Source organism: Panicum virgatum, chromosome 8N (genome assembly GCF_016808335.1).
Source record: "Panicum virgatum strain AP13 chromosome 8N, P.virgatum_v5, whole genome shotgun sequence".
Taxonomy (NCBI): Eukaryota; Viridiplantae; Streptophyta; class Magnoliopsida; order Poales; family Poaceae; genus Panicum; species Panicum virgatum.
This window is the reverse complement of record NC_053152.1, coordinates 45,607,958-45,629,490: the sequence shown is the minus strand read 5'-3', so window position 1 is coordinate 45,629,490 and position 21,533 is coordinate 45,607,958. Positions and strand designations below refer to the sequence as shown.

The 21,533-nt window shown below is 46.7% G+C and overlaps 2 protein-coding genes across 2 annotated transcripts; both read left to right on the top strand.

The window, feature by feature from the left end:
- Positions 1 to 11,969: 11,969 nt before the first annotated feature.
- Positions 11,970 to 15,170, top strand: LOC120685140 (probable LRR receptor-like serine/threonine-protein kinase At3g47570). The gene is made up of 2 exons (XM_039966972.1): positions 11,970 to 14,694; positions 14,794 to 15,170. The coding sequence occupies exons 1-2, from the start codon at positions 11,970 to 11,972 to the stop codon at positions 15,168 to 15,170; spliced, it is 3,102 nt and encodes a 1,033-aa protein (XP_039822906.1).
- A 759-nt stretch (positions 15,171 to 15,929) lies between these two features.
- Positions 15,930 to 19,018, top strand: LOC120684658 (transmembrane protein 45A-like). Its single transcript, XM_039966537.1, has 2 exons — positions 15,930 to 16,843; positions 18,316 to 19,018. Exons 1-2 carry the CDS (start codon positions 16,497 to 16,499, stop codon positions 18,854 to 18,856), a joined length of 888 nt encoding a protein of 295 aa, XP_039822471.1. The 5' UTR covers positions 15,930 to 16,496; the 3' UTR covers positions 18,857 to 19,018.
- Positions 19,019 to 21,533: the final 2,515 nt, after the last annotated feature.

Here is a 21,533-nt window from a genome sequence, read left to right as displayed (position 1 = left end):
CTTCTTTCCTCGGCTTCTCCTCTGTGACACGGCAGTGAGGTGGAACATATTTGACATTGATCAAGTTGCATACCTCGAAGCGTGGATGAAACTTGAACTCGCTTGTGGTGCCATTGATGTCGAACTTGATCTCCCCCATGCCAACATCGATGTTCGCCCTTGCGTTCTTGAGGAAAGGCCTCCCAAGTATGAGAGGTGCCTTGCTCCCTTCTCCCATATCGAGAATCACAAAGTCAACGGGGACTAAGTGTTCTCCAATCTTCACAGGCACGTCTTCGGCGATTCCCAAAGGATAGCGAACGGAATTGTCCGCTAACTCTAGGCACATGGCGGTGGGTTCCGGCTCCGGTAAGCTTAGCTTCTCGAACACGTTCTTTGGCATGACGCTCACACTTGCGCCGAGATCACAAAGTGCTCTTTCGAACATAAGAGATCCAATGGAATACGGGATGGTAGGACATCCGGGGTCCCTCTTCTTCTCAGGAGCTTCATTAGCGATTGCCGCACTACACTCCTCGGTTAGCTTGATGGTGCTTGGCGGTATCTCGCACTTGTTTCCCATGATGTCTTTGAAGTAGCGAGAATATGTTGGAACTTGTAGAGCGTCCAAGAGCGGCATGTTGATGCTCAACCTGCGTACCATGTCAACAAATTTGTGGAATTGCTCATCTTCATGTTTACCTTTGTGGTATCGTGGACTTGGCGGTAGAATCTTGGTGTCTATATCATCTAGCTCAAACTCCGGCTCTTCGGTGACTATCTCTGGCGTAGGAGTAGGCGCCTTCTCCTTGATGATAGTCTGCACTTCAACTCTTGGCTTAGGCTTCCTTCCTCCCGCCGCATGTTCAGGTTCTTCGGTCTCCTTTCCCGAGCGAGTTTGAATTGCCTTTGCCATCTCCGGACCTTAAGGTTGCCCGGGCAATTTTCCTTCGTTGCTAGATAAGCGTCCGGCGAGCTGGGCTAATTGCGTTTCTAGAATCTTCATCATGTTGAGTACTTGAAGGTTAGAGCTCCCGACCTCCGTCACTTTGCCATCAATGTTCTCCAAGATCTTGTCCATAGCCTTGAACTTGGTGACGGTGTCCTTGTTGATCTTGCCTTGCTCCTCCATGAACTCCTTCAATTGTATACGAAGAGGCACCGAGTTTTGAATGGAAGAGCTTGCATTAAATTTAGGTCTACCTTGCCCGTAGCGGAAGTTGGGTTGCGGGATCCATTCTCCCTTCTTCATGTAGTCGAGCATCTTGGCTTCCTCCGGGCGATTCTTTTGGACATGGCCGTACTCTCCACATTCTTCACATGTAGACCTTGCTTCGGCCGCCTTCAAATCAATAGCTTGGGCTTCTCTCTTTTCCACTTCCATCTTCTCCAACCTTCTCATGAGCGAGTCGATCTTCCCTTCTAGCACTTCTTCACGTTCCACTTGCAATACACTCTTCGCGGCACCCACGGCTTGGAGTGGTTGTAGGCGCCCCGATGATGCCCATGCGTCATTGTCTGCCACCTTCTTGAATAGCTTGAAAACTTGAGTCGGCGTGAGCTCAATGATTGATCCTCCTGCCGATGCATCAATAATCCCCCTTGATGCAGTAGTGAGGCCTTGATAGAACTTCTGGACCACATCTTCCCTTGAGAACTTGTGATGAGGTACGGCGCGGATGTAGTCGTTGAAGCGCTCATAGGCTTCTGCAATAGTCTCCGTCGGGGCTTGCGCGAATGTAGCAATCTTGTTGCACAAAATTTGGGTCTTGCCCGGCGAGTAAAACTCCGTCATGAACTCCTTCATCAAGGACTCCCAATTTTGCACCGTGTGTGCCGGTAGAGAAAGAAACCATTGCAGCGCTCTCCCAAGTAGAGAGAACGGAAAGAGCCTCGCTCTCATTTGATCTTGAGTCATCCCTTGCATGTCAAAGGTGCGGCATAGTTGGAGGAACGCTTGAAGATGTAGATTAGCGTCTTCTTTTCCAGTGAAGGGCGAGCTTTGCACCATCCTTATGATTGAAGTCTTGATCTCGAATGGAACTCCGATGTTGTCGAGATTTTGGATCGGCAGTCCCGAATGTTCGGAGTGCATAGCTCTCCGATCGTACGCTCCTGCTCCGGTAGCACCATCCCTCGGTGAAGTGGTGCCTCCTTTGGACTTGTTGGTGGAGTCGCTTGAGGTGAAGACAATGAACTGGCGACTTCTTCTTTTGGATCTACTAGTTCCAGCTTCCTTGATCGTGCTTCTCGTCTCCTTTGCCTGTAAATTTTTTCTGGATCATCCACAAAATTTTCAGGTTTGTTGGAGAGGCTCCCGTCCATCTCCTATTAGGGATTAGTGAAAAGAAAAATATATACGAGATCTAAAAGATGAATATACAAGATGTAAAACATAAAAGCAAAATAAAGCAAACTCTAGATTAGATTGATTTTCGTGGAATAGATCCGTTTTTTAGTTAGCACAAAAAATAAGAGATCTAAAAAGGTCAAAAAGAAAAATCAAGAAAAAGAAATATTTACGAATGCAAGTAAGATTGGATCTTAAATCGATGGTTCCCCGGCAACAGCGCCAGAAAAGCTTGTTGACGCTCCTTAGCGCCCCAATTTATATACCGCAAGCGCACAGGATCGTGTAGCTTTTCCCTTAAAGTATTCCCCCAAGGTTTATCAATCCACGAAACCAAAGATACAAGAAACAATCTACTAACATAGAGAATCCTTTGTGTTGAGGTGGTGTAAAATGAATCTAATCTACTAAAAACAGCAAACACCGAAGGTAGCAAGAGAAAGTTAGAGATAACTAATCTAGATCACCTAGATCATGCATATGTTGTAGTTCAAGCCAGATGTAGTGAAGCAAGACAGATGTGAATCTCAATGAAAAGCATCTTTAAACCCAAAATCTCCAATCCGATCCTTCGATACCCCATCTACTAAAGCAACGCCCTGTCACGACGCCCCCCTTTGGACGAAAGCACCCTGAAGCAAGTCGAACCCCCTTTGGTAGTTCCGCCATGAACCTTTAGCCACCATGACTACAAGATCATGCTAAGCGATCTATCTCGATAATAGATTTAGGATGAAGCAAACCCAAAGAAAAGAAAGAAAACAAAAGAGAGAACATGGTCGCTTAAAATTCGGAATCACAAGTAACTTCACCATGAATGATTGTACATCACAAGATCACAACCGGGGCCCTACCTTGATCTTGATGATCCTAGCTCCAGAACTCCGACGTGGTCTTCCTTGCAAGGTTCGCTTGGTTGGGGTAAAGGGTTTGGCGAAGAGTGTGCTGGAATGTACAGGAAGAAGAATAGAAGGAGGTCTGATGCGGACAAAGAAGAGATAGTTGGTGAAGCAATCACTAGAGTTATGGAGTTGCTGAGAGTTGCAGGCGTGCCCATACCGGATGGTCTGTGTATCGCCCAAACTTGACAGCACAGTAGGTGTGAGGAGAATGTGGACATTAACGAGGAGCAAAATGAGGGTCCATCACCTGAGCCGGACACAATAGATCTGCTGATAGAGCCAACCAAGTGCAATCTTGTGGATTGCGGTGGATGTGACATGGAGCTCGCATTAGCCACTGTCTATCCACATCAAAAGACTATCCATACAGTACCGGTACAGAATGGGTATGCAGTAGTGCAACCTACTTACGTGTGGCCCAAAGCAAGGCACATCAAACTGCCTATCCCAGTAGGGGATGAGATCATAACCATAGGTTATTCTCTCTTACAACGCATACAGTGGCCAAGATAGAGAATCCTTATACCACACAGGTCTAGAGATCCCAACTCTGCAGCAACATTAGCTGGTACAGCTTCAGATGGAGCTACTTCAGCTCCGCGTCAGCAAAAGGAGGATCAGTAGAAGCCACACCTCAACCAGCAGCCTGAAAACAAATTGGGGCCACATCAGCCAGAGCAGCCAGAAAGCCAAACTCTGCCCTATCAGCAGCAGCTCCACCAAACTCTGACCCAGCAGCCCAACCAATCAACACAGCATCACAACCAACATCTGCAGTAGCAGAAGCCACAATAGCAGCTGCAGTTGGACCAACATCAGACTAAAAAAATGGACGTTGGCGCTGCTTGGACTATGGCTAATCCAAAATACAAGCCTGGTGAGCCTATGTTGTCAGAAGAGGCTTTAAAGCTTGCTGGGCCAAGTTGTGAAGGCTTGCATGCTTATGTCATGGAACAAAGTGCGAATGGCGCTATTGACATTCCTGCAAAGGTGGCTGCATCCTACTTTGATAGTGAGGCTGAATTAAAATTGACAGTTGGATTCAATGACTTGTATGACCTTTTCAACTTGAAAAGTCTGGACGTTAGCTTGTTGAGGTGCTGGACATTGTAAGTCCCTTCAAACTAAAATAGATATTCTTTAATTTTTAACAAATAAACTCATGCTAAGAAATTGTTTATTTGTAGGAAAATGGTGAAACAGGTTGAGGAGATGCACTGCAATGTTGCCTTTTTGGACCCACAGATATTCTCGGCTACAGTGGTTCAATTCAAGAGCAATTATGTGATAGAAGCAATTAAAAAGGCTATGAAGCACGACTTCATGGTCGGTGCCTACAACACCAGTAGCCACTGGGTACTAGTGATCATTGCTATGAAGTGGAATGTTGTTTGGTATTTAGATTCTTCTAAAAGTTTTCCATTGCGAAAGTTCAAGGATGTAGTAACTGTTGTCAACTGGTAAGTATATTCTAGATTTTGTTCACAAAAATTCCATCTCTTAATGTTGATATCGCTGATCATGCAGGGCCTATTCAGAGTACATGGATCCTAAGATGAAAAAAATTCAAAAACCAAACCTAAACTCACGCACAAGACAGATATCCCGGTAACAGCGAGGTTTTTTTTGGTGACTTCATATGTGTTTGGTACTGCCTTAACTTGTGTCATTTTGGTACCTTCTTCATGCAGTGCGCTCAGCAGCCGTCGGTTAGCACGTCATGTGGATTCTATGTTGCATTGAACATGTACGAGCTACTTTGTGACATATGCATCATGAAAAAGGCTTCTGTAAGTATATATACTGATCAGCCTTGTCTCTGCTCATATTCTCCATTTGATTTTAGAAACTGATATTTACTTATATTCTCAATAATTGTATTATGTATGATTACAAAGCTAGCAAACAGACAGATCAAGGAGCACTAACGATGGTCCATGGGATGTTGTGCGAATTCATTCTTAAGGCGATCATCGACCCAAAGGGCAGCTTCTATGATGGTCCAGCAGATGCCACGTGAGTTCATTATAGATGCTCTGAAACTGTGTACTTGTAACTTGTAACTTGTAACTTGTAACTTGTAACTTGTAACTTGTAGTCATAAATCTGAAACTTGTAACTTTCATTCTTGATGTGTACATGTGTATCTATATATGTGCTTGATGTGTATATATATATGTGCTTGATGTTTATATATATGTGCTTGATGTGTATATATATGCGCTTGATGTATGATCTGTGATGTTTGCTGGTGGCTGCCAAATCCTGACTGATTTCAGGATGCAGCCAGAAAAGAGGCCAATGCTTGTGGGGTGGCTCACGTATATGTAACGGGCATTAACTAAACCAGGTTACCAACGCCAACGAGCTTGAAACGGGCTTCAAATAATGTGCGTTACCTATAAAATAGTATGAATCGCCTTTGCGTAACAACGGTTACAACAGCTGACCAGTGGGCCTAGAAAGCGGCGCTTCGGTCATGGGTAACACCTGTTCGTAACGGGCACACAAAAAAGTGTTACCTCTATGACATTATGGTAACGGACATTTAGAATAGACGGTTACCAAAACTTACAAGTGGGACCAGAAAGAGACGCTTTGGTCATGGGTAACACCTATTTGTAACAGGTATTACCAAAAATGTGTTACCTATATGATGTTATGGTAACGGGCTTTTGTTGTGCACCATTACCAAAGCTGACCAGTGGGACAAGAAAGAGACGCTTTTGTCATGGGTAACACCAATTTGTAACGGGCGTTAACAACAAGGCGTTACCTATATGATGTTATCGTAACGGGCTTTTGATGTAGACCGTTACCAAAGCTGACCAGTGGGTCAAGGTAAGACACGCTTTGGTCATGGGTAACCAAATGTTGTAACGGGCGAAATAAAAGCACTGTTACCTATATGGTAAAAGGTAACGGTCTTTGTTAAACAAGCGTTACGAAATATGAGTTTTTGTAACGGTTTTTCTATTGGGCCTGTTACGAGATTGCTCTGTGGGCCCACAGAAAATGTAAGTTTAAGTTACTGGTTACAGCTTTTCATAACGGGCTCAGATAAGTGCTCGTTACGATCCTGTGATGTGGGTAACGGGCTTGCCTTTATATTGTCATTAGTAACCCGATAACAGTAACGGTTGCAATGCCATTACTAAAGGGACATCCGTGCCCGTTACAAATCTGTGTTTCTCACGTAGTGTGGCTTCGTTGGTGCAAAAACAGCACCGCAGCCTGGCTCTATACGGTAGATTTTCTCGTTTCTTCCCAGCCTGGTTGGTGCGGTGCGAGTGAGTTCTCGGTTAGCGTGCAGATAGGGTAGAATGCAGTTGGGTGCGCTAGCTATATAGGTAACCAAACAAAGCGCTAGCTGGTCTGGCTGCAGGAGAACAAAAACCAAACAAAGCACTTCTCCACCTCGCAAGCCTGGCCGGTGGGGGCCTGTATGGTTCGTACGAGCCCTGAAGGGGAATCCAATATCCCTCTCCTGATCACGGGGCTGAACTTTGTATTCTTCTATTCCCTTTTAGTGGAAAACATGCTCAGGCACAGTCGCTAAAAAATAACCAGGAGCTAACGACTCTGTACGTATGCGGTGTTAGAGTACGAGAAAAAGACTGCCAAAGAGTTCAAAAAGAAAAAGGGGTCCTTCCTTCGGTTTGTTGCAACGATCATCAGTATTCTGATTGCATGGCCCTGCCCACCATATTCCTTAGCCACAGCATCCACCCTCCATAATCCATCTGAAACAGATCGACAGGCCCTTTTGTGCCTGAAGTCCCAGCTGTCTAGCCCTCCTGGAGTCTTCGATTCATGGAGAGACGGCTCACTCTCTTTCTGCGATTGGCGAGGGGTATCATGCAGTGGCAGCAAGGCAACTCGTGTTGTTGCTCTCGACCTCGCAGAGCTAAACATAACAGGAAAAATTCCTCCCTGCATTGCTGACCTTCATTTCATTGACACAATCGACATGGCTTACAATCAAATAAATGGCCCCATACCCCCAGATTCCATATCATTTTGTTTCTTAGTCTCCCTCTTCATTCAAACCTGTTTGTGGGTTGCGTTTGGTAAAACCCAACGACGACAGAGGCAACGACCCATCCATGTTATTTACAGTCTATATGTCAACCGATCAACATTCTTTCCTCTGCCTTTTTGTTATCATTCGTTGCGCGTTGTATGCCCTAAGAGGGGATGCTGCCTAACACGGGAGATATGATTTGTTAGTTATACATGTTGTCAAAGTGGCGAACTTTATTTCACTGTGTAGTGTCTTTGTTCATGAACTAGACTACCAAAATGGAAACATTCAAGTGGAAGATGTAAAATAATGCTCCACTAGGACAAGATAATCAGCACGATTCCTGTATCATGGACCCTCAGTTACTGTCAAGGTCCACACGCTAGCGCACACAAGCACTTTATGCTAGTCAAGGTCGCTCTAGACCCTAGTGATGCTGAGCTTTTTGGCGCGTGGATCATGTATAAATGAGGTTCCATATAGTCAACATGGCAACATATTTATGATACCACTGCAGGCCTGGATGCCATGTTTACACGCACTGAACTCTTAGATGTCCTGAAGGGGAATCCAAGATCCCTCTCGCAATCAAGGGGCTGAACTTTGTGTTTCTTCTATCCCCTTTTAATGAAAAACGTGCTCAGGTACGGTTTGTCACACTGCAGAAATAGTGCATACCGCCAATTAAACCGGTGATACGCGTCAGTTCAACTGGTTTGTCTAACCCAAAAACTAGATGTTGGAATCTGACAGAGAGAGGTTTTGCTGATGTCATTTAACTGATGCTTGAACTGACATAGTGATGGTTTAACCGATCGTGAAGATGTTTGATCAACTGAAAGCATGTTCTCTAGTAAATAAAAGTACCAATGCACCGACACTTCTTCTTGATGTGTCGGTTAAACCAGTGCTATATACATTGTTGGGCCAAGCTTCTGCACTCAAAATATGCTCTCTGGACAATATACAAACCAATGCACCGACGCTTTCACGTTTGGCATCGGTTAAACCAGTGCAGTTGAGTTCTCTGTGCTCAGTTTCCTGTTGCACTGACCAATGCACCGAACCATTGTGGGCGTCGGTGTTTAACCGGATCATTGAAACATTCTGCCCCATATGCAAATGACTTGGAATTGATTTCATCATCGAGTTTCTTCTTCTTCTAAGTGTTGCATTGGCTTCTTTGAGCTGTCTGGAATTGAGCTTGAGAAAGTGTGCAAGATTTTAAGGCCAAACTACCCTAGGTCAAGCTACTAACTTAAGAACCCCTCTTAATAGTACGGACAAAGACTAAAAACTATAAACCTGAACTAAAGCAAGTGTCCTTCATCTCCTTGTGACACTTGATACTAGAAAGGCCCCTAATCTTCACATTTAAATCCTTGGCACGTATGATCATTCAAATGGAGGGGTCTCCTTTCATATTTCACATGAGAAATAACCAATAATTGATATTTCGTTCAAAACACACCTTACTCACATATGGTTGTTATTAATCACCGAAACTTACCATATGCATTTATGGGCCTAGATGCGCCTCACGATGCTGACATACAAGGGCCGAGGTACTACTACGTGGGCATGACAGGCATCAAGGTGGGCAGCCATTTGCTGCCCATCAGCCGCTCCGTCTTCTCCACCGCCGGCACGCTCCTCGACTCTGGTTCGGTGATCACTCGGCTCCCTCCCTTGGCGTACAGGAAGCTGCGGTCGGCGTTCGCCAAGGACATGGCAGCTCTAGGGTACCAGGAGGCCCCTGGGTTCGCGATCCTAGATACCTGCTTCAACCTGATGGGGTTCTAGGGGATCGTGCCGCTGCCCACGGTGTCGCTGGTGTTCCAAGGTGGCGCGAACCTGGACGTGGATGCTATGGGGATTCTGTACATGGCCAACGTCTCTCAAGCGTGCCTAGCATTCGCGGCCAACCGCAGGGACACTGACGTGGCCGTCACATCGGGAACACGCAGCAGAAGATGCAGGGGCGGAGCTACTTAGGCTGTGGGGGGTGTCTGGGCACCCACGTCGAAATTAAGACTCAATGTTAATCATCAAATTTCCACCTTATAAATTAGAGAGCTAGCAGCATAATCATGGAAAGTGCACTGTACGACATTGGCAAGAAGGTCGTCGACTTCACCCCCAGAGCTTGCTGATGATCTGGCTTGCTGGCCAGTGACTATTCATAAGTATGTGATTCCCGGTTAACCGGCCACATCACAAAGTTGCATGTCAGTGATGAGTGTCGTTAGTGCTGAAATAAAGGTTGAAGATTATAGTATTCTCCCAAGTTTAAGATACCACTGCAGATCTAGATGTCATGTTTACACGCACGCACTCAACTCTCAGATGACCACTAGAGACGACCACAAGCATTAATCAACCCAAAACCTAACGACTCTGTACAGTACGCGGTGTTCTAGTGGGAGAAAAAGAACTCCAAAAGAGTTCAAAAAGAAAAAAGGTTCTAGTGGGAGAAATAATGATCCATTTGGACTAGATACATCACAGAACTTGAATTGTTAGGCAACCCCCATTTTATTACTGCTGGCACGAACTACTGAAAAGCAGGCCAGAAAATAAGGAAGACGAGTCTGCGGTAGAGTCATGAACCGACCATTGCCTTTTGAGCTTCCATCTGACAATGCACGTTGCACGCCCAAATCGGCCGGTCCCTTTCTGCCAGGCCAACCACGAATACAACCATGAATACAGTACAACAAGATGAAGGTTGGAGACTTTGAATAACAAATTGGAATACCCAATGTTTTACAGACATTCGAGTATGTTTTACAGACATTCCAGCTTTCCTACATACACGAATATGTAGTAGGTTTATTGATGGTATATGGTAGTAGGTTTATTGAGATCAAAGAATATGTACTGAGCCTTGAAAGCTTGTATGTATTTGTTGCAAATAAACCCTTTATGTACAAAAGAAACAGTAGTGCCTATTTGAGTCAGAAAACATTCTGGCATGCGTGTCGTCAATATGTTTATTTTGTCGATCACTACCTTTCTAACATACTCCCTCCTTCCCCGTTTATAAGGCATGGTGGAACATGACACGGTCTTCTAAACAACACTTTGACCATTTATTTATCATATATTATATCACTTTTGATTATAAACTTATAATCATTATAAAATATATTTGATTATGAATCCAATTATATGAAATTTGCATTATAAAAATAAAATTTTAATAGTCAAATTATTGGTCAAAGATGACAAGGTTTGAATCTTGATATACGTGTATGCCTTATAAACAGGGAAGGAGGGAGTAACTCAAGTGAATTTCTGAGATTTCTGCAGCAAGATTTATTTTTGAAAATTAGTCTATCTCCTGCTCTTTCATGTTTCTTATAGTTTGTACCTACATTACTGTTCAAAATATATACTTAGTTCAGGAGTCCTACAAAAGAAATATATTAACTTGCACAGGAATTTCTTGTTTCTGTTGTGTACAGTAACAAGAGAATGTGATACATGATTACAGAACAGCCATTCTCATGCCATATCGTTTTCTTAACGAAGCAGGTTTCAATCTTATCTTTTTCTTGGGTAAAAAGGGGTGTTAGATTTAGTCCTACATCGGAAATTGATGGTGGGGGAGCACAAGATATAAGTTGGGGTAGTCCTCACCCATCAAGCTAGTTTTTTGGATTGAGTTAGTCCTGAGGCCTTGGTTGGTTGGGCGTCGGCTCATGGGTATAGCGGGCTGTTAGCCTAAACTGTAAACGCTAAACAGTCAGTCGCCTGGCCACTGTGTAGCGTGTACACGGGCTAAACAGCCGTGTAGGCGAACAGTGGAAATTTTGTATAAAAGCTCAAAAACAAAAGTCATAAAAAATTTGAGAAAATTTTTGAAACAAACTTTCAGTGAAACTTCAAAAAAATAAATCTGGAACAAAAACTTCAGGAGAAAACAAAATTTAAGAACAAATTGAGGAAAAATTTCGGGAACAAAAATTCTGAAGCAAAAAAATTGAATGCAAAAACACAAGATCAAACTTGGTAGACAAAGTTTTTAAAAATAACTTTTGCAGACCAAAAAAATCAGAAGCAATAATTTTGGAAGCAAAACTTAATATCTAGTTTGGAAAAAAATTTCTGGAACAAACTTAGTCACCAGCTGGAGCTAGGCAAATGAAAAGAAAAATGAAAAGGAGAAGAAAATTACGCTGGGGAAGGGGGGCTCCCGTTATAGAATAACTCTTAGGGGAGTTGGATCGACCGTAAGTTTTGAAACTTATGGTTGATGGTAGATTCAACATCAGGCATGCGTCAGGCAAAGATCTATATAAAGTGCAAGTAGGTGCACTAGAAGAATCACCACACTCGGATCCTTGAAGCATCCACTAGCAAAATGCCTATCCTAGGAGCCCAGAAGAGGTCCTTCCTTTGGCTCGTTGCAACTCTCATCAGTATTCTGATTGCATGGCCATGCCCATATTCCTTAGCCACAGCATCCACACTCCATAATTCATCTGAAACAGATCGACAGGCCCTTTTGTGCCTGAAGTCCCAGCTGTCTAGCCCTGCTGGAGCCTTAGACTCATGGAGAGACGACTCACTCTCTTTCTGCGATTGGCGAGGGGTATCATGCAGTAGCAGCAAGGTAGCTCGTGTTGTTTCTCTTGACCTTGCAGAGCTAAACATAACAGGAAAAATTCCTCCTTGCATTGCTGACCTTCATTTCATCGATACGATTGACATGGCTTACAATCAAATAAATGGCCCCATACCCCCAGAGATTGGCAACTTAACCCGACTGAAGTACCTCAACCTCAGCATGAACTCCATCACTGGGGCGATTCCAGATTCCATATCATTTTGTTCCAAGCTTGAGGTTATCAGACTAATGAACAACTCCATCCAAGGTGAGATCCCTCCAAGTCTTGCCAAGTTACAGCTCCTTCAGGAAATTGTTCTTAGTAATAACAACCTTGGCGGAAGAATACCTTTGGGGATTGGATTGCTTCCAAAGTTGAAGTATCTGTTTCTCCCAAGTAACAACCTTTTGGGCAGTATTCCCGAATCCTTGGGCAGCAGTCCATCACTCGCCATTGTAGTTGTTCGGAACAATAGCTTAACGGGTGGTGTTCCACTTATGTTGGCAAATTGCTCAACACTATACTACCTTGACCTCATGCAAAACAAGCTCAGTGGAAACATCCCCTCTACTATCTTCAATAGCACAGCACTTGATACATTAGATCTCTCGGATAATGAATTCTCTGGGGTCATCCCATCATCCTCCATGATGTCCCCACCAATAAAGTATATTTGCTTAGCAAAAAACAACTTCTCCGGAGTCATACCTGCCACATTTGGAAACTTTTCTCTTCTTTCCACCTTGCTCCTTTCTGAAAATAACTTGCAAGGAAGCATCCCTGAAAGTTTAGCAACAATTCAGGTATTGCAAGCACTAGACATGGCTTATAACAATTTATTAGGCGCAGTACCACAGAAACTTTACAACAAAACATCACTCAACTACCTTGGCCTTGGTGTAAACCAACTTGTAGGAAGAATTCCTAGTGACATTGGCCACACTCTTCCGAACATTGAAACATTGGTCATGGAAGGAAACAAATTTGAGGGCCCACTGCCTGTGACCTTAGTCAATGCCTCCAAACTCCAAGCATTAGAACTCCGTGATAATGCATTCACTGGGGTGGTTCCTTCCTACTGGTCACTGCCCAACTTGATTCAGTTAGACCTTGGTGCGAACCAGCTTGAAACTATAGACTGGAGATTCTTGTCTTCAGCATCAAACTCTACTGAACTTCAAATAATGTATTTGGACAATAACAGGCTAGAAGGAACATTACCGAATTCCATTGGTAGCCTCTCAAGAAGCCTTCAACAGTTGTTTCTGACAGAAAATAACTTCACTGGAACTATACCACCTGAGATAGGAAACCTCAAAAACCTCACAGTTCTGCAATTAGAGGGAAATAAATTCCTTGGAACCATCCCTGATACACTTGGAAACCTTGATAACTTGTTTATCCTAAGCTTGGCCCACAATAAGCTTTTTGGTGAGATCCCACAGTCAATTGGGAAATTGGAAATGTTAGGTCAACTTTATGTCCAGGAGAACAATTTAAGCGGTTTAATACCTCCGAGCTTAGGAGGCTGTAAGAGTTTGGTGATACTGAACCTATCGCATAATGTCTTCCAAGGAAGCATCCCTCCTGAACTCCTCACCATTTCTTCTCTTTCTGGAGGCCTAGACTTGTCCTACAATAAACTCACTGGATCCATACCATCTACCATTGGTAACCTGATTAATCTTGAATCCCTTGATATTTCCAACAATCAGTTATCTGGAGAGATTCCTCACACACTTGGTGAGTGCCTTCACCTTGAATCCGTCCATCTAGAGGTGAACTTTCTTTCTGGAAGCATCCCATCATCAATTATGAGCTTAAGAGGCATGACTGAGATGGAGCTTTCTCAAAATAATTTGTCCGGTGAGATCCCAGTTTTTCTGGAGACCTTTAGCACCTTGCAGCTACTCAATTTATCATTCAACAACCTTGAGGGAGCTGTCCCTACCGCCGGTGTGTTCGGCAATTCAAGCAAGGTACTCCTGCAAGGAAACAAGAAGCTATGTGCAACACATCCAGTGCTGCAGTTGCCAGTTTGCAAGTCGATAGCAACAAGAAGAAACAAGACTCCCTACATCATATCAGTAGCAGCTCCACTTGCTAGTGTTGTGATGGTTTTGATTGCATGTTCTGCACTCATCATCATCTGCAAGAAGAGAATTCACTTCAAGAACCGGCGTCTTGACCCACCATTGAAGGAACTGAAGAAGATCTCGTACTCTGACATTGCCGATGCTACAAATGAATTCTCATCGGACAACCTAGTTGGATCCGGGCAGTTTGGAACTGTATACATAGGTACATTCAAGTTCGAGGCGCGCCCGTTTGCAGTTAAGGTGTTCAAACTCGATCAACTCGGAGCACCGAAGACCTTCTTTGCTGAATGTGAGGCGTTAAGAAACACGCGCCACCGCAACCTGATACGCGTGATCAGCCTGTGCTCAAGCCTGGACCAAATGGGAAACGAGTTCAAGGCCCTGATTCTCGAGTACATGGGCAATGGCAGCCTGGAAAGCTGGCTCCATCATCCAAAGGTGGACACACAGGAGAATAAAAGGACAGGGCTGATGCTGAACCTGGGTTCAAGAATACTGGTAGCCGTGGACATTGCTGCTGCCTTGGACTACCTCCACAACTGGTGCAGGCCGCCTTTGGTCCATTGCGATCTGAAGCCGAGCAATGTGCTTCTGGATGATGACATGGTTGCTCACGTCAGTGACTTCGGATTGGCCAAGTTTCTGCACGGCCGTGATTCTTCAGCGATGGTTATGAGTTCAGCAAACATTGCCGGGCCAAGAGGCTCAGTTGGATACATCGCACCGGGTGAGAATTCATTCATATACTCTTAACAATGTAAATTCAAAAAACTTTTTTTCCTGAAGAATGAGTAGAATAACTGTGTTTGCCTGCATTTCGTTGCAGAATACGGGATGGGTCTGGAAATCTCGACTGCAGGCGACGTCTACAGCTACGGCGTCATCCTTCTGGAGATGATAACGGGGAGGCGCCCAACCGACGACGCGTTCGACGGCGGGCTGAGCCTCCGCGGGCTCGTCGAGGCCGCGCTGCCACGGAACGTCGGCGAGGTCCTGGACGGCAGCCTCGTCGTCCCGCACCACGACGACGATGAGCAGGACCGGACGATCCTCGGGTGCGTCGAGCGGCTCGCCGAGCTCGGGCTGAGGTGCGCCGCGGACTCGCCGGGAGGCCGGCCGGCGATCGGCCGCGTGTACGCCGAGGTCGTGGAGATCAGAGAAGCGTTCTCCTCAGCGCTGGAGGTTTCAGCGGCCCACGGGTAGCAGGCCAGGCCCACCAGCTGTGGGCCTCGCTGTTCCTGGGCTGGCACTGGCGCTGCTTGAAACCGATCGGGCACTCAAGTCAAGTGAACATTAATTAAGCAGTATAGTAGTCGAGAAAATAAATCAAAGTACTATTAAATAAGGAACAAAAAAAATACTCCATGGACGTTCAGCTAATACTTTATAGAATAATGAATAAATATTATATTAGAAGAGAGCAAATTCGGAAAGAAAGGAAAAATCAAGATAGTTTATTAACCAAGCACACTAATACGTTGAGCATGTAAATTAATTACATGGCAAATAAATAAATAAATGTAGGCTGGAACGAATACAAGATCCAACACATTGTTACAAGAGGTTGGTGCAATAAGAAATTACAACAAGGTTCACATTAGTCCAATTAATGATCAACTAGCTAAACTGGCGCAGATGTGGTCACATCACACCTTGCTTAAACGAGCATCAGTTTACAGGGACCCCCTGGGGGGCTGTGTGAGGGAATCCCAATCCGAGTCTCCGCCGGCCGCATTCACTGCTCGTCCCCCCATCCCCAGACCGAGCCGAGTCCACGTCCACGACGCCGCCTGCCGCTGTGCAGCAGCCGCATCGATCGCTTCCAATCTCTTGGAAGCGGAGATCCCAGAACAGAGTACTTCCCGAGACACCGAGCAGAGCAGAGCAGAGCCGGCAGAGCAGAGCAGAGCCGGCGGCGGCCAAGGCAGCATCTATTCACCACCGATCTGCTCTGCTCTGCTCCGCTGTACACAAGGCCCATCTATTCACCACCCAAGGCCCATCTGCTCTGCTCCGCTGTACACACACGAGCGCCACCGCACGAGCCGAGCCTTCCTCCTGCTACCACCTAGCTCGGGGGCCCGTTCACGGTTCACCCAAACAGACCCAGAGAGGAGAGAGGAGATCATCGTCACCAGCAAGCATCGTCCCTCGGCTCCACCCCCCACGTACGTACGCGCGCAAATCCCCCTTCGCTTTACGCCTCCCCGATTCTGATTCCGCATCGCCATCATCAACCAATGATTCCCTCCGCCTCCTCCTAGCCTCGCCCTCGCCTCGCGTCGCGTCGGGTCACTCGCACCTCCCGGAGGAGCCCGGCGGGCGCCGCTCCGACCCCAGCTCGCCCGCCGGATCTCCGCCGGCCGGCGCCGCCCGCGGTCCTGCTCCTGAGTCCTCCAGCTCCGGCGGCGCGCGACGCGACGCTCCCCGAGGCCGCGGGCGCCGAAAGTCAACCCACGATCCGCCCGCCCCGCCCGCCCCGCTCGCCGGGCGCCCCGCTCCCGGTCAACGCCCCGCCGCGGCGATCCGATGGGGTCGTTCAAGGGCCACGCGCTGCCGGGCACGCTGTTCCTCCTCGTGGGGCTGTGGCGGGCCTGGTCGTCGGCGTCGCGCTTCGCCGCCGCGCCCGCAGCCTTCCGCGTCCGCGCCTGGAACCCCGTCCCCTCGTCGTCCCCGCTGCGGCTGCTCGAGCTCTACGTGATCGCCGGCGGCGCCTTCGCGGACATGTGCGTCGAGGTGCTCTACTCCACGCACCTCCGCGTCTTCGCCGCCGGCGGCGTCAACCCCGCCCACCTCAACGACCTCGAGCACGGCGGCATGCTCCTCATGTTCTTCCTCTTCGGCGCCCTCGCGCTCGCCTCCCAGCTCCACCCCAGGTCAGTCACTCACTCCACCTCCACCTCCTCCTCGCCGCCGTCGCCGTCGCCGTCCTCATCTGAACTTCTTCGAGTAGTAGCACTCTCCTGCACGGATCAGCGTCCAACAACGCGATCCACATGACCAAGAAGATCCCATTTTTTTGTCGGCCAAAAATTTCAACTTTCCTCCTCGTTCGAACTTCACATGAGTAAAAACTAAAAATTGTGATCCGAGAAACAAGATCAGGATTAGGATTTGGGATGAACACGACGATCGGCTAGCTAGCTAGCTAACTGCCACGGCCGGCCATCGTACATAAGGAGGTGGTTGGGTTGGTTGGGTGGCGTACGAATCTTCCCCGCGGCAGATGGTTTTTGACCATTCCGGCGTCCGCATCCGGTGGTGGTTCTTGAGCGGTCGCCAGAGGACTGAACCGACTGCCAGTATTGGCTGGTGGTCCAGGGTGAGCCATGTGGCCCAGCTGCTCCAGCTCGGCTGCAAATGGCAACAAGTACCTGTACTGGCTGGTAGTTTCATGGCAGGACTGCTTTTTCATGTGGAAGAAGTTTCCTACTTTCCTAGTGCGGTGCCTTTTTGAATGCATCAAGTGCCTTTCTTCATCAGGGAGCCAGTAGCCATCCAGAGTTTGCAAAACATTCGTTAAAAAAAAAAGAGTTTGCAAAAGAGAGGAAAGATGTTTGTGCACATACTTTTAGTGGTACTAAGAGTGTGATTACTATATTATTAGTTGTGAACTGTGGGGCACGGCATAAACTCTTTAGTCTACTGTGTTGACTGCTCATATGGGCTCACAGAATCTGAATTGGCATGGATGAACTGCCATCTGATCTTGCATGCTTGAGCTGGACAAAAAGAGAGCTCATGGAGAGATTTATGTCAGTTTTCTTTTTGCCTTTGGAAGTGGGAGGTGGGGCCAGGGTGTCACTACTGGTGCTAAGTACAGTAGCAAGTGCAGTCTGACTCTGTTTTGCATTTGAGTAGTGTTGGGCTGGGCCCCTAGTAAGCTACATATCAGTGGAGTGAGTCCCTGCTTAACCTTTTCCCCTGTCATCATACTGTCAGTGCAATGGAATCCCTGCTCAACCTTTCTCTTTTCCTGCTGCAATCATTTTGCCATCTTGTTTTATCTTGCTATGTTGTCCCTGCAACCATTGTTAACTCGAGGGAATGATGATGCTTCTCGTTGCAACCATTGTTAACTATGGCACACAGCAATCATCACCTCATCACCCTGTGGAGGACAACAGTGCTTGGAACATTCTTTAGAGGCTCAGTTTCAGTGCAAGTACTAAGCTGTCAGAGTTTGTTTTATAAAGTAGGAATTTTGCAGGAAGCTGTACCTCAATTCTTACCTTTGGAAGTACAGTGACAGTAATTTGGGTGGATGACCTGTGATTGCATCTACCTGGCATTGTTTCAGTTAGAGATGATCTATCATGCAGAGGTAACAGGTGATCGCTGCATGCAGGTACCTGCCCTTGACCGATGGCGTCCTGTGCCTGATGGCGGCGACGGCGTTCACGGCGGAGTTCGTGCTCTTCTACTTCCACTCCACCACCCACATGGGGCTGGAGGGCTACTACCACTTCCTCCTCGTCGTCCTCATCGGCCTCTGCATCGCCGCCACCGTCCTCGGCGCGCTCCTCCCGGAGAGCTTCCCCGTCGACCTCGCCTCCGGCGTCCTCATCGCCCTGCAGGGCCTCTGGTTTTACCAGACGGCGTTCACGCTGTACGGGCCCATGCTCCCCAAGGGCTGTGCCCGCGACGCCGGCGGCCACATCGAGTGCCGCGCGCGCGCCACGCAGGAGCGCGCCGAGCAGCTCGCCAACTTCCAGCTGTTCGGGCTCGTGTTCCTGGCCTTCGTGTACGTGCTCGGGTGCTACGCCGTCGCCGCGGCTAGGCACGGGCACCCGGACCTGACGGCGATGCACGACGAGCACGTCGCCGCGATGGAGGTTGACGCTGGCGGCGCCGGCGCCGGCGGTGCTCAGGAGGAGTGCGCGATCTAGTGCACGCAGCTGCTGCTGTTATTCTTTGGATTTCGTATAGGAGTACATGAACTGACTGCTGGGCCGTTCAGAGTTTTCAGACTTGAGAGCTCGGCTTACTGTAGGGAGTGTACATTTTGGGATTAGTTAAAAGCGAAATTACCGGAGCTTTTTGTCCTGAAATTTACGAAGGTTTCGTCAGTTACTGGAGAACCCGGCCGGCACTAACCTTGCCACTCTGCCCCCAAAAACAGAGATCCAGCCCCTCCCGCCTACACTTCGCCCAAACGCGCAGATCGACGTGCTGCCGCGCCGCTCAAGCCGCCGTCGTCCTCGTCTCGTCCTCTGTCGCGCCGCCGCCACTGCCGCCGTCCCCGGCCGCGGCCTCGTTTCCCCGACTTCCCGACCCTGACGCCGCCGCGACTCGACGCGCCGCCCGGCCCCGAAGTAGAAGACTCTCTACATGAAGTTGAAGTAGTGCATGGTGATACTTCTTCTTTCATTGCAACCTCCAATTCCGAGTTCATTGGTGCACATGATAATGTCAAATGCTTATCGGGCCTGGATTTGACCGATTATGACTTGATCAGTTGCACCAAAGATGGTTTTGTGTCTACTATTCTAAAGCCGATGGAAAATCAGCTACATATACTATTATGATGCATCAGGTCAGCAACACAGAGTCGACCGGTCAGACCGCTGCCTCTGACCGGTCAGACCGGTGCGCCAGACCGGTCAGACCGGTCCAATGCAGAGTGGCTGCAGCAGCGTCTTGGGCACTATCGGGCGAGAACAAACGATATATGCGACGCCATTGAGGACTTCAGTGATTTTGATAAATTAGGCCAATGTTTTACGTCGGCTGATCCATTAGAAAAGGTAGATATTGGAGATGGTTCTATTCATAGGCCGACTTTTGTAAATGCAAATTTATCGGATGATTGTAAAGCCGATTTAATAAAGTTATTAAAAGAATATGTCGATTGTTTTGCATGGGAATATTCTGAGATGCCTGGTTTGAGTCGTGATTTGGTTGAGCATCGGCTGCCGATTAAAGCCGGTTTTAGGCCTTATTAAACAACCTTCTAGGCGATTTAATCGTGTCACGTATGACCAAATAAAAGAAGAGATTAATCGTTTATTAAATGCTGGATTTCTTCGGTCTTGTCGTTATGCGGAGTGGATCTCTAATATTGTCCCCGTTGAAAAGAAAGATTCAGGCAAAATTAGAGTTTGCATTGATTTTAGAGATCTTAATAAAGCTACTCCTAAAGATGAATATCCTATGCCTATAGCCGATATGTTGATCAATAAGGCTTCTGAACATCGTGTTATCTATTTTCTTGATGGTAATGCAGGTTACAATCAAATATTTATGGCCGAAGAAGATGTGTCTAAAACAGCATTTAGATATCCTGGTTTTGTTGGTTTGTTTCAGTGGGTTGTTATGACTTTTGGTTTAAAGAATGCTGGTGCTATTTATCAAAGGGCTATGAATTTAATCTTCCATAATTTACTTGGTGTTATATTGAAAGTTTATATTGATGATATTGTGATTAAATCGGCCGGCTTGGATCATCATTTGGCTGATTTGAAACTTGCTCTTGAGAGGATGCGTCAGTATGGTTTGAAGATGAACCTGTTCAAATGTGCTTTTGGTATTTTGGCTGGAAATTTTTTGGGCTTCATTATTCATGAGAAAGGCATAGAGATTGATCCAAAGCGAATTGAAGCCATGAAGAAAGTGGAGGCTCCTACCTGCAAAAAGGATTTGCAGAAGTTTCTAGGCAAAGTGAATTTCTTAAGGAGGTTTATATCTAATTTGTCCGAAAAGATAGATACTTTTACTCCTATTCTTCGGTTGAAAGATGAAACTGAATTTACTTGGGGGCAGAATAGCAAGAAGCTTTTGAGAAGATCAGGAAGTATTTATCTTCACCACCTGTTCTCAAGGCGCCTAAGAAAGGTATTCCTTTTATGCTTTATGTGGCTGCAGAAGATAAAGTTATTGGTGCTGTTTTGACTCAATAAACCGAAGGGAAAAAAATATATTATTACATATGTGGGCCGATGACTTATTGATGCGGAAACAAGGTATACATTTATTGAGAATTTATGCTTATCCTTGTATTATGCTTGTACCTGTAGGAATATGGGGTAGCAAAAACAAAATTTTTCTACTGCATAAACCAGAATTACTACAGTTATAGATCACGGGATTACCACTAGACGCACGGTTGCGGAACTTCTGTAGCGTGTCGGTGTAGTGCAGATAGAAGTCCGCAGTGCAGTTGCGTGAACCACCTCATGAACGGCTCGTCCTTGTGCAGCAAGCGCAGTACCTCCACGAAGTCCACACGTACGTGAAGAAGCGTCGCAATCCGGACTGCTAGGTCCGCGAGGGCGACCTAGGACTTGGCGCACAGGAGGGGCAGCCACTGTAGCGCGCGGCTACTGTTCATGTGAAGATGCCATCTTCCACTAAGGCCTGTCTACTTCACTTTGGTCCAAGGAAAAGGAAGAAGATTCGTCTTGTTAGTGCACACGCTTTAAGCAAATCAGATATGTATGATCAATAAATGCATAGCATAGCTAAAGCCTATCTCACAGTGAAGAAAATCTCTGCGCACTTTGTTTCATTTAGTTTCTTTTACCTCTGCAGCGACGTTGTCTTTTGCTACAGTGGCAAAACGGACAC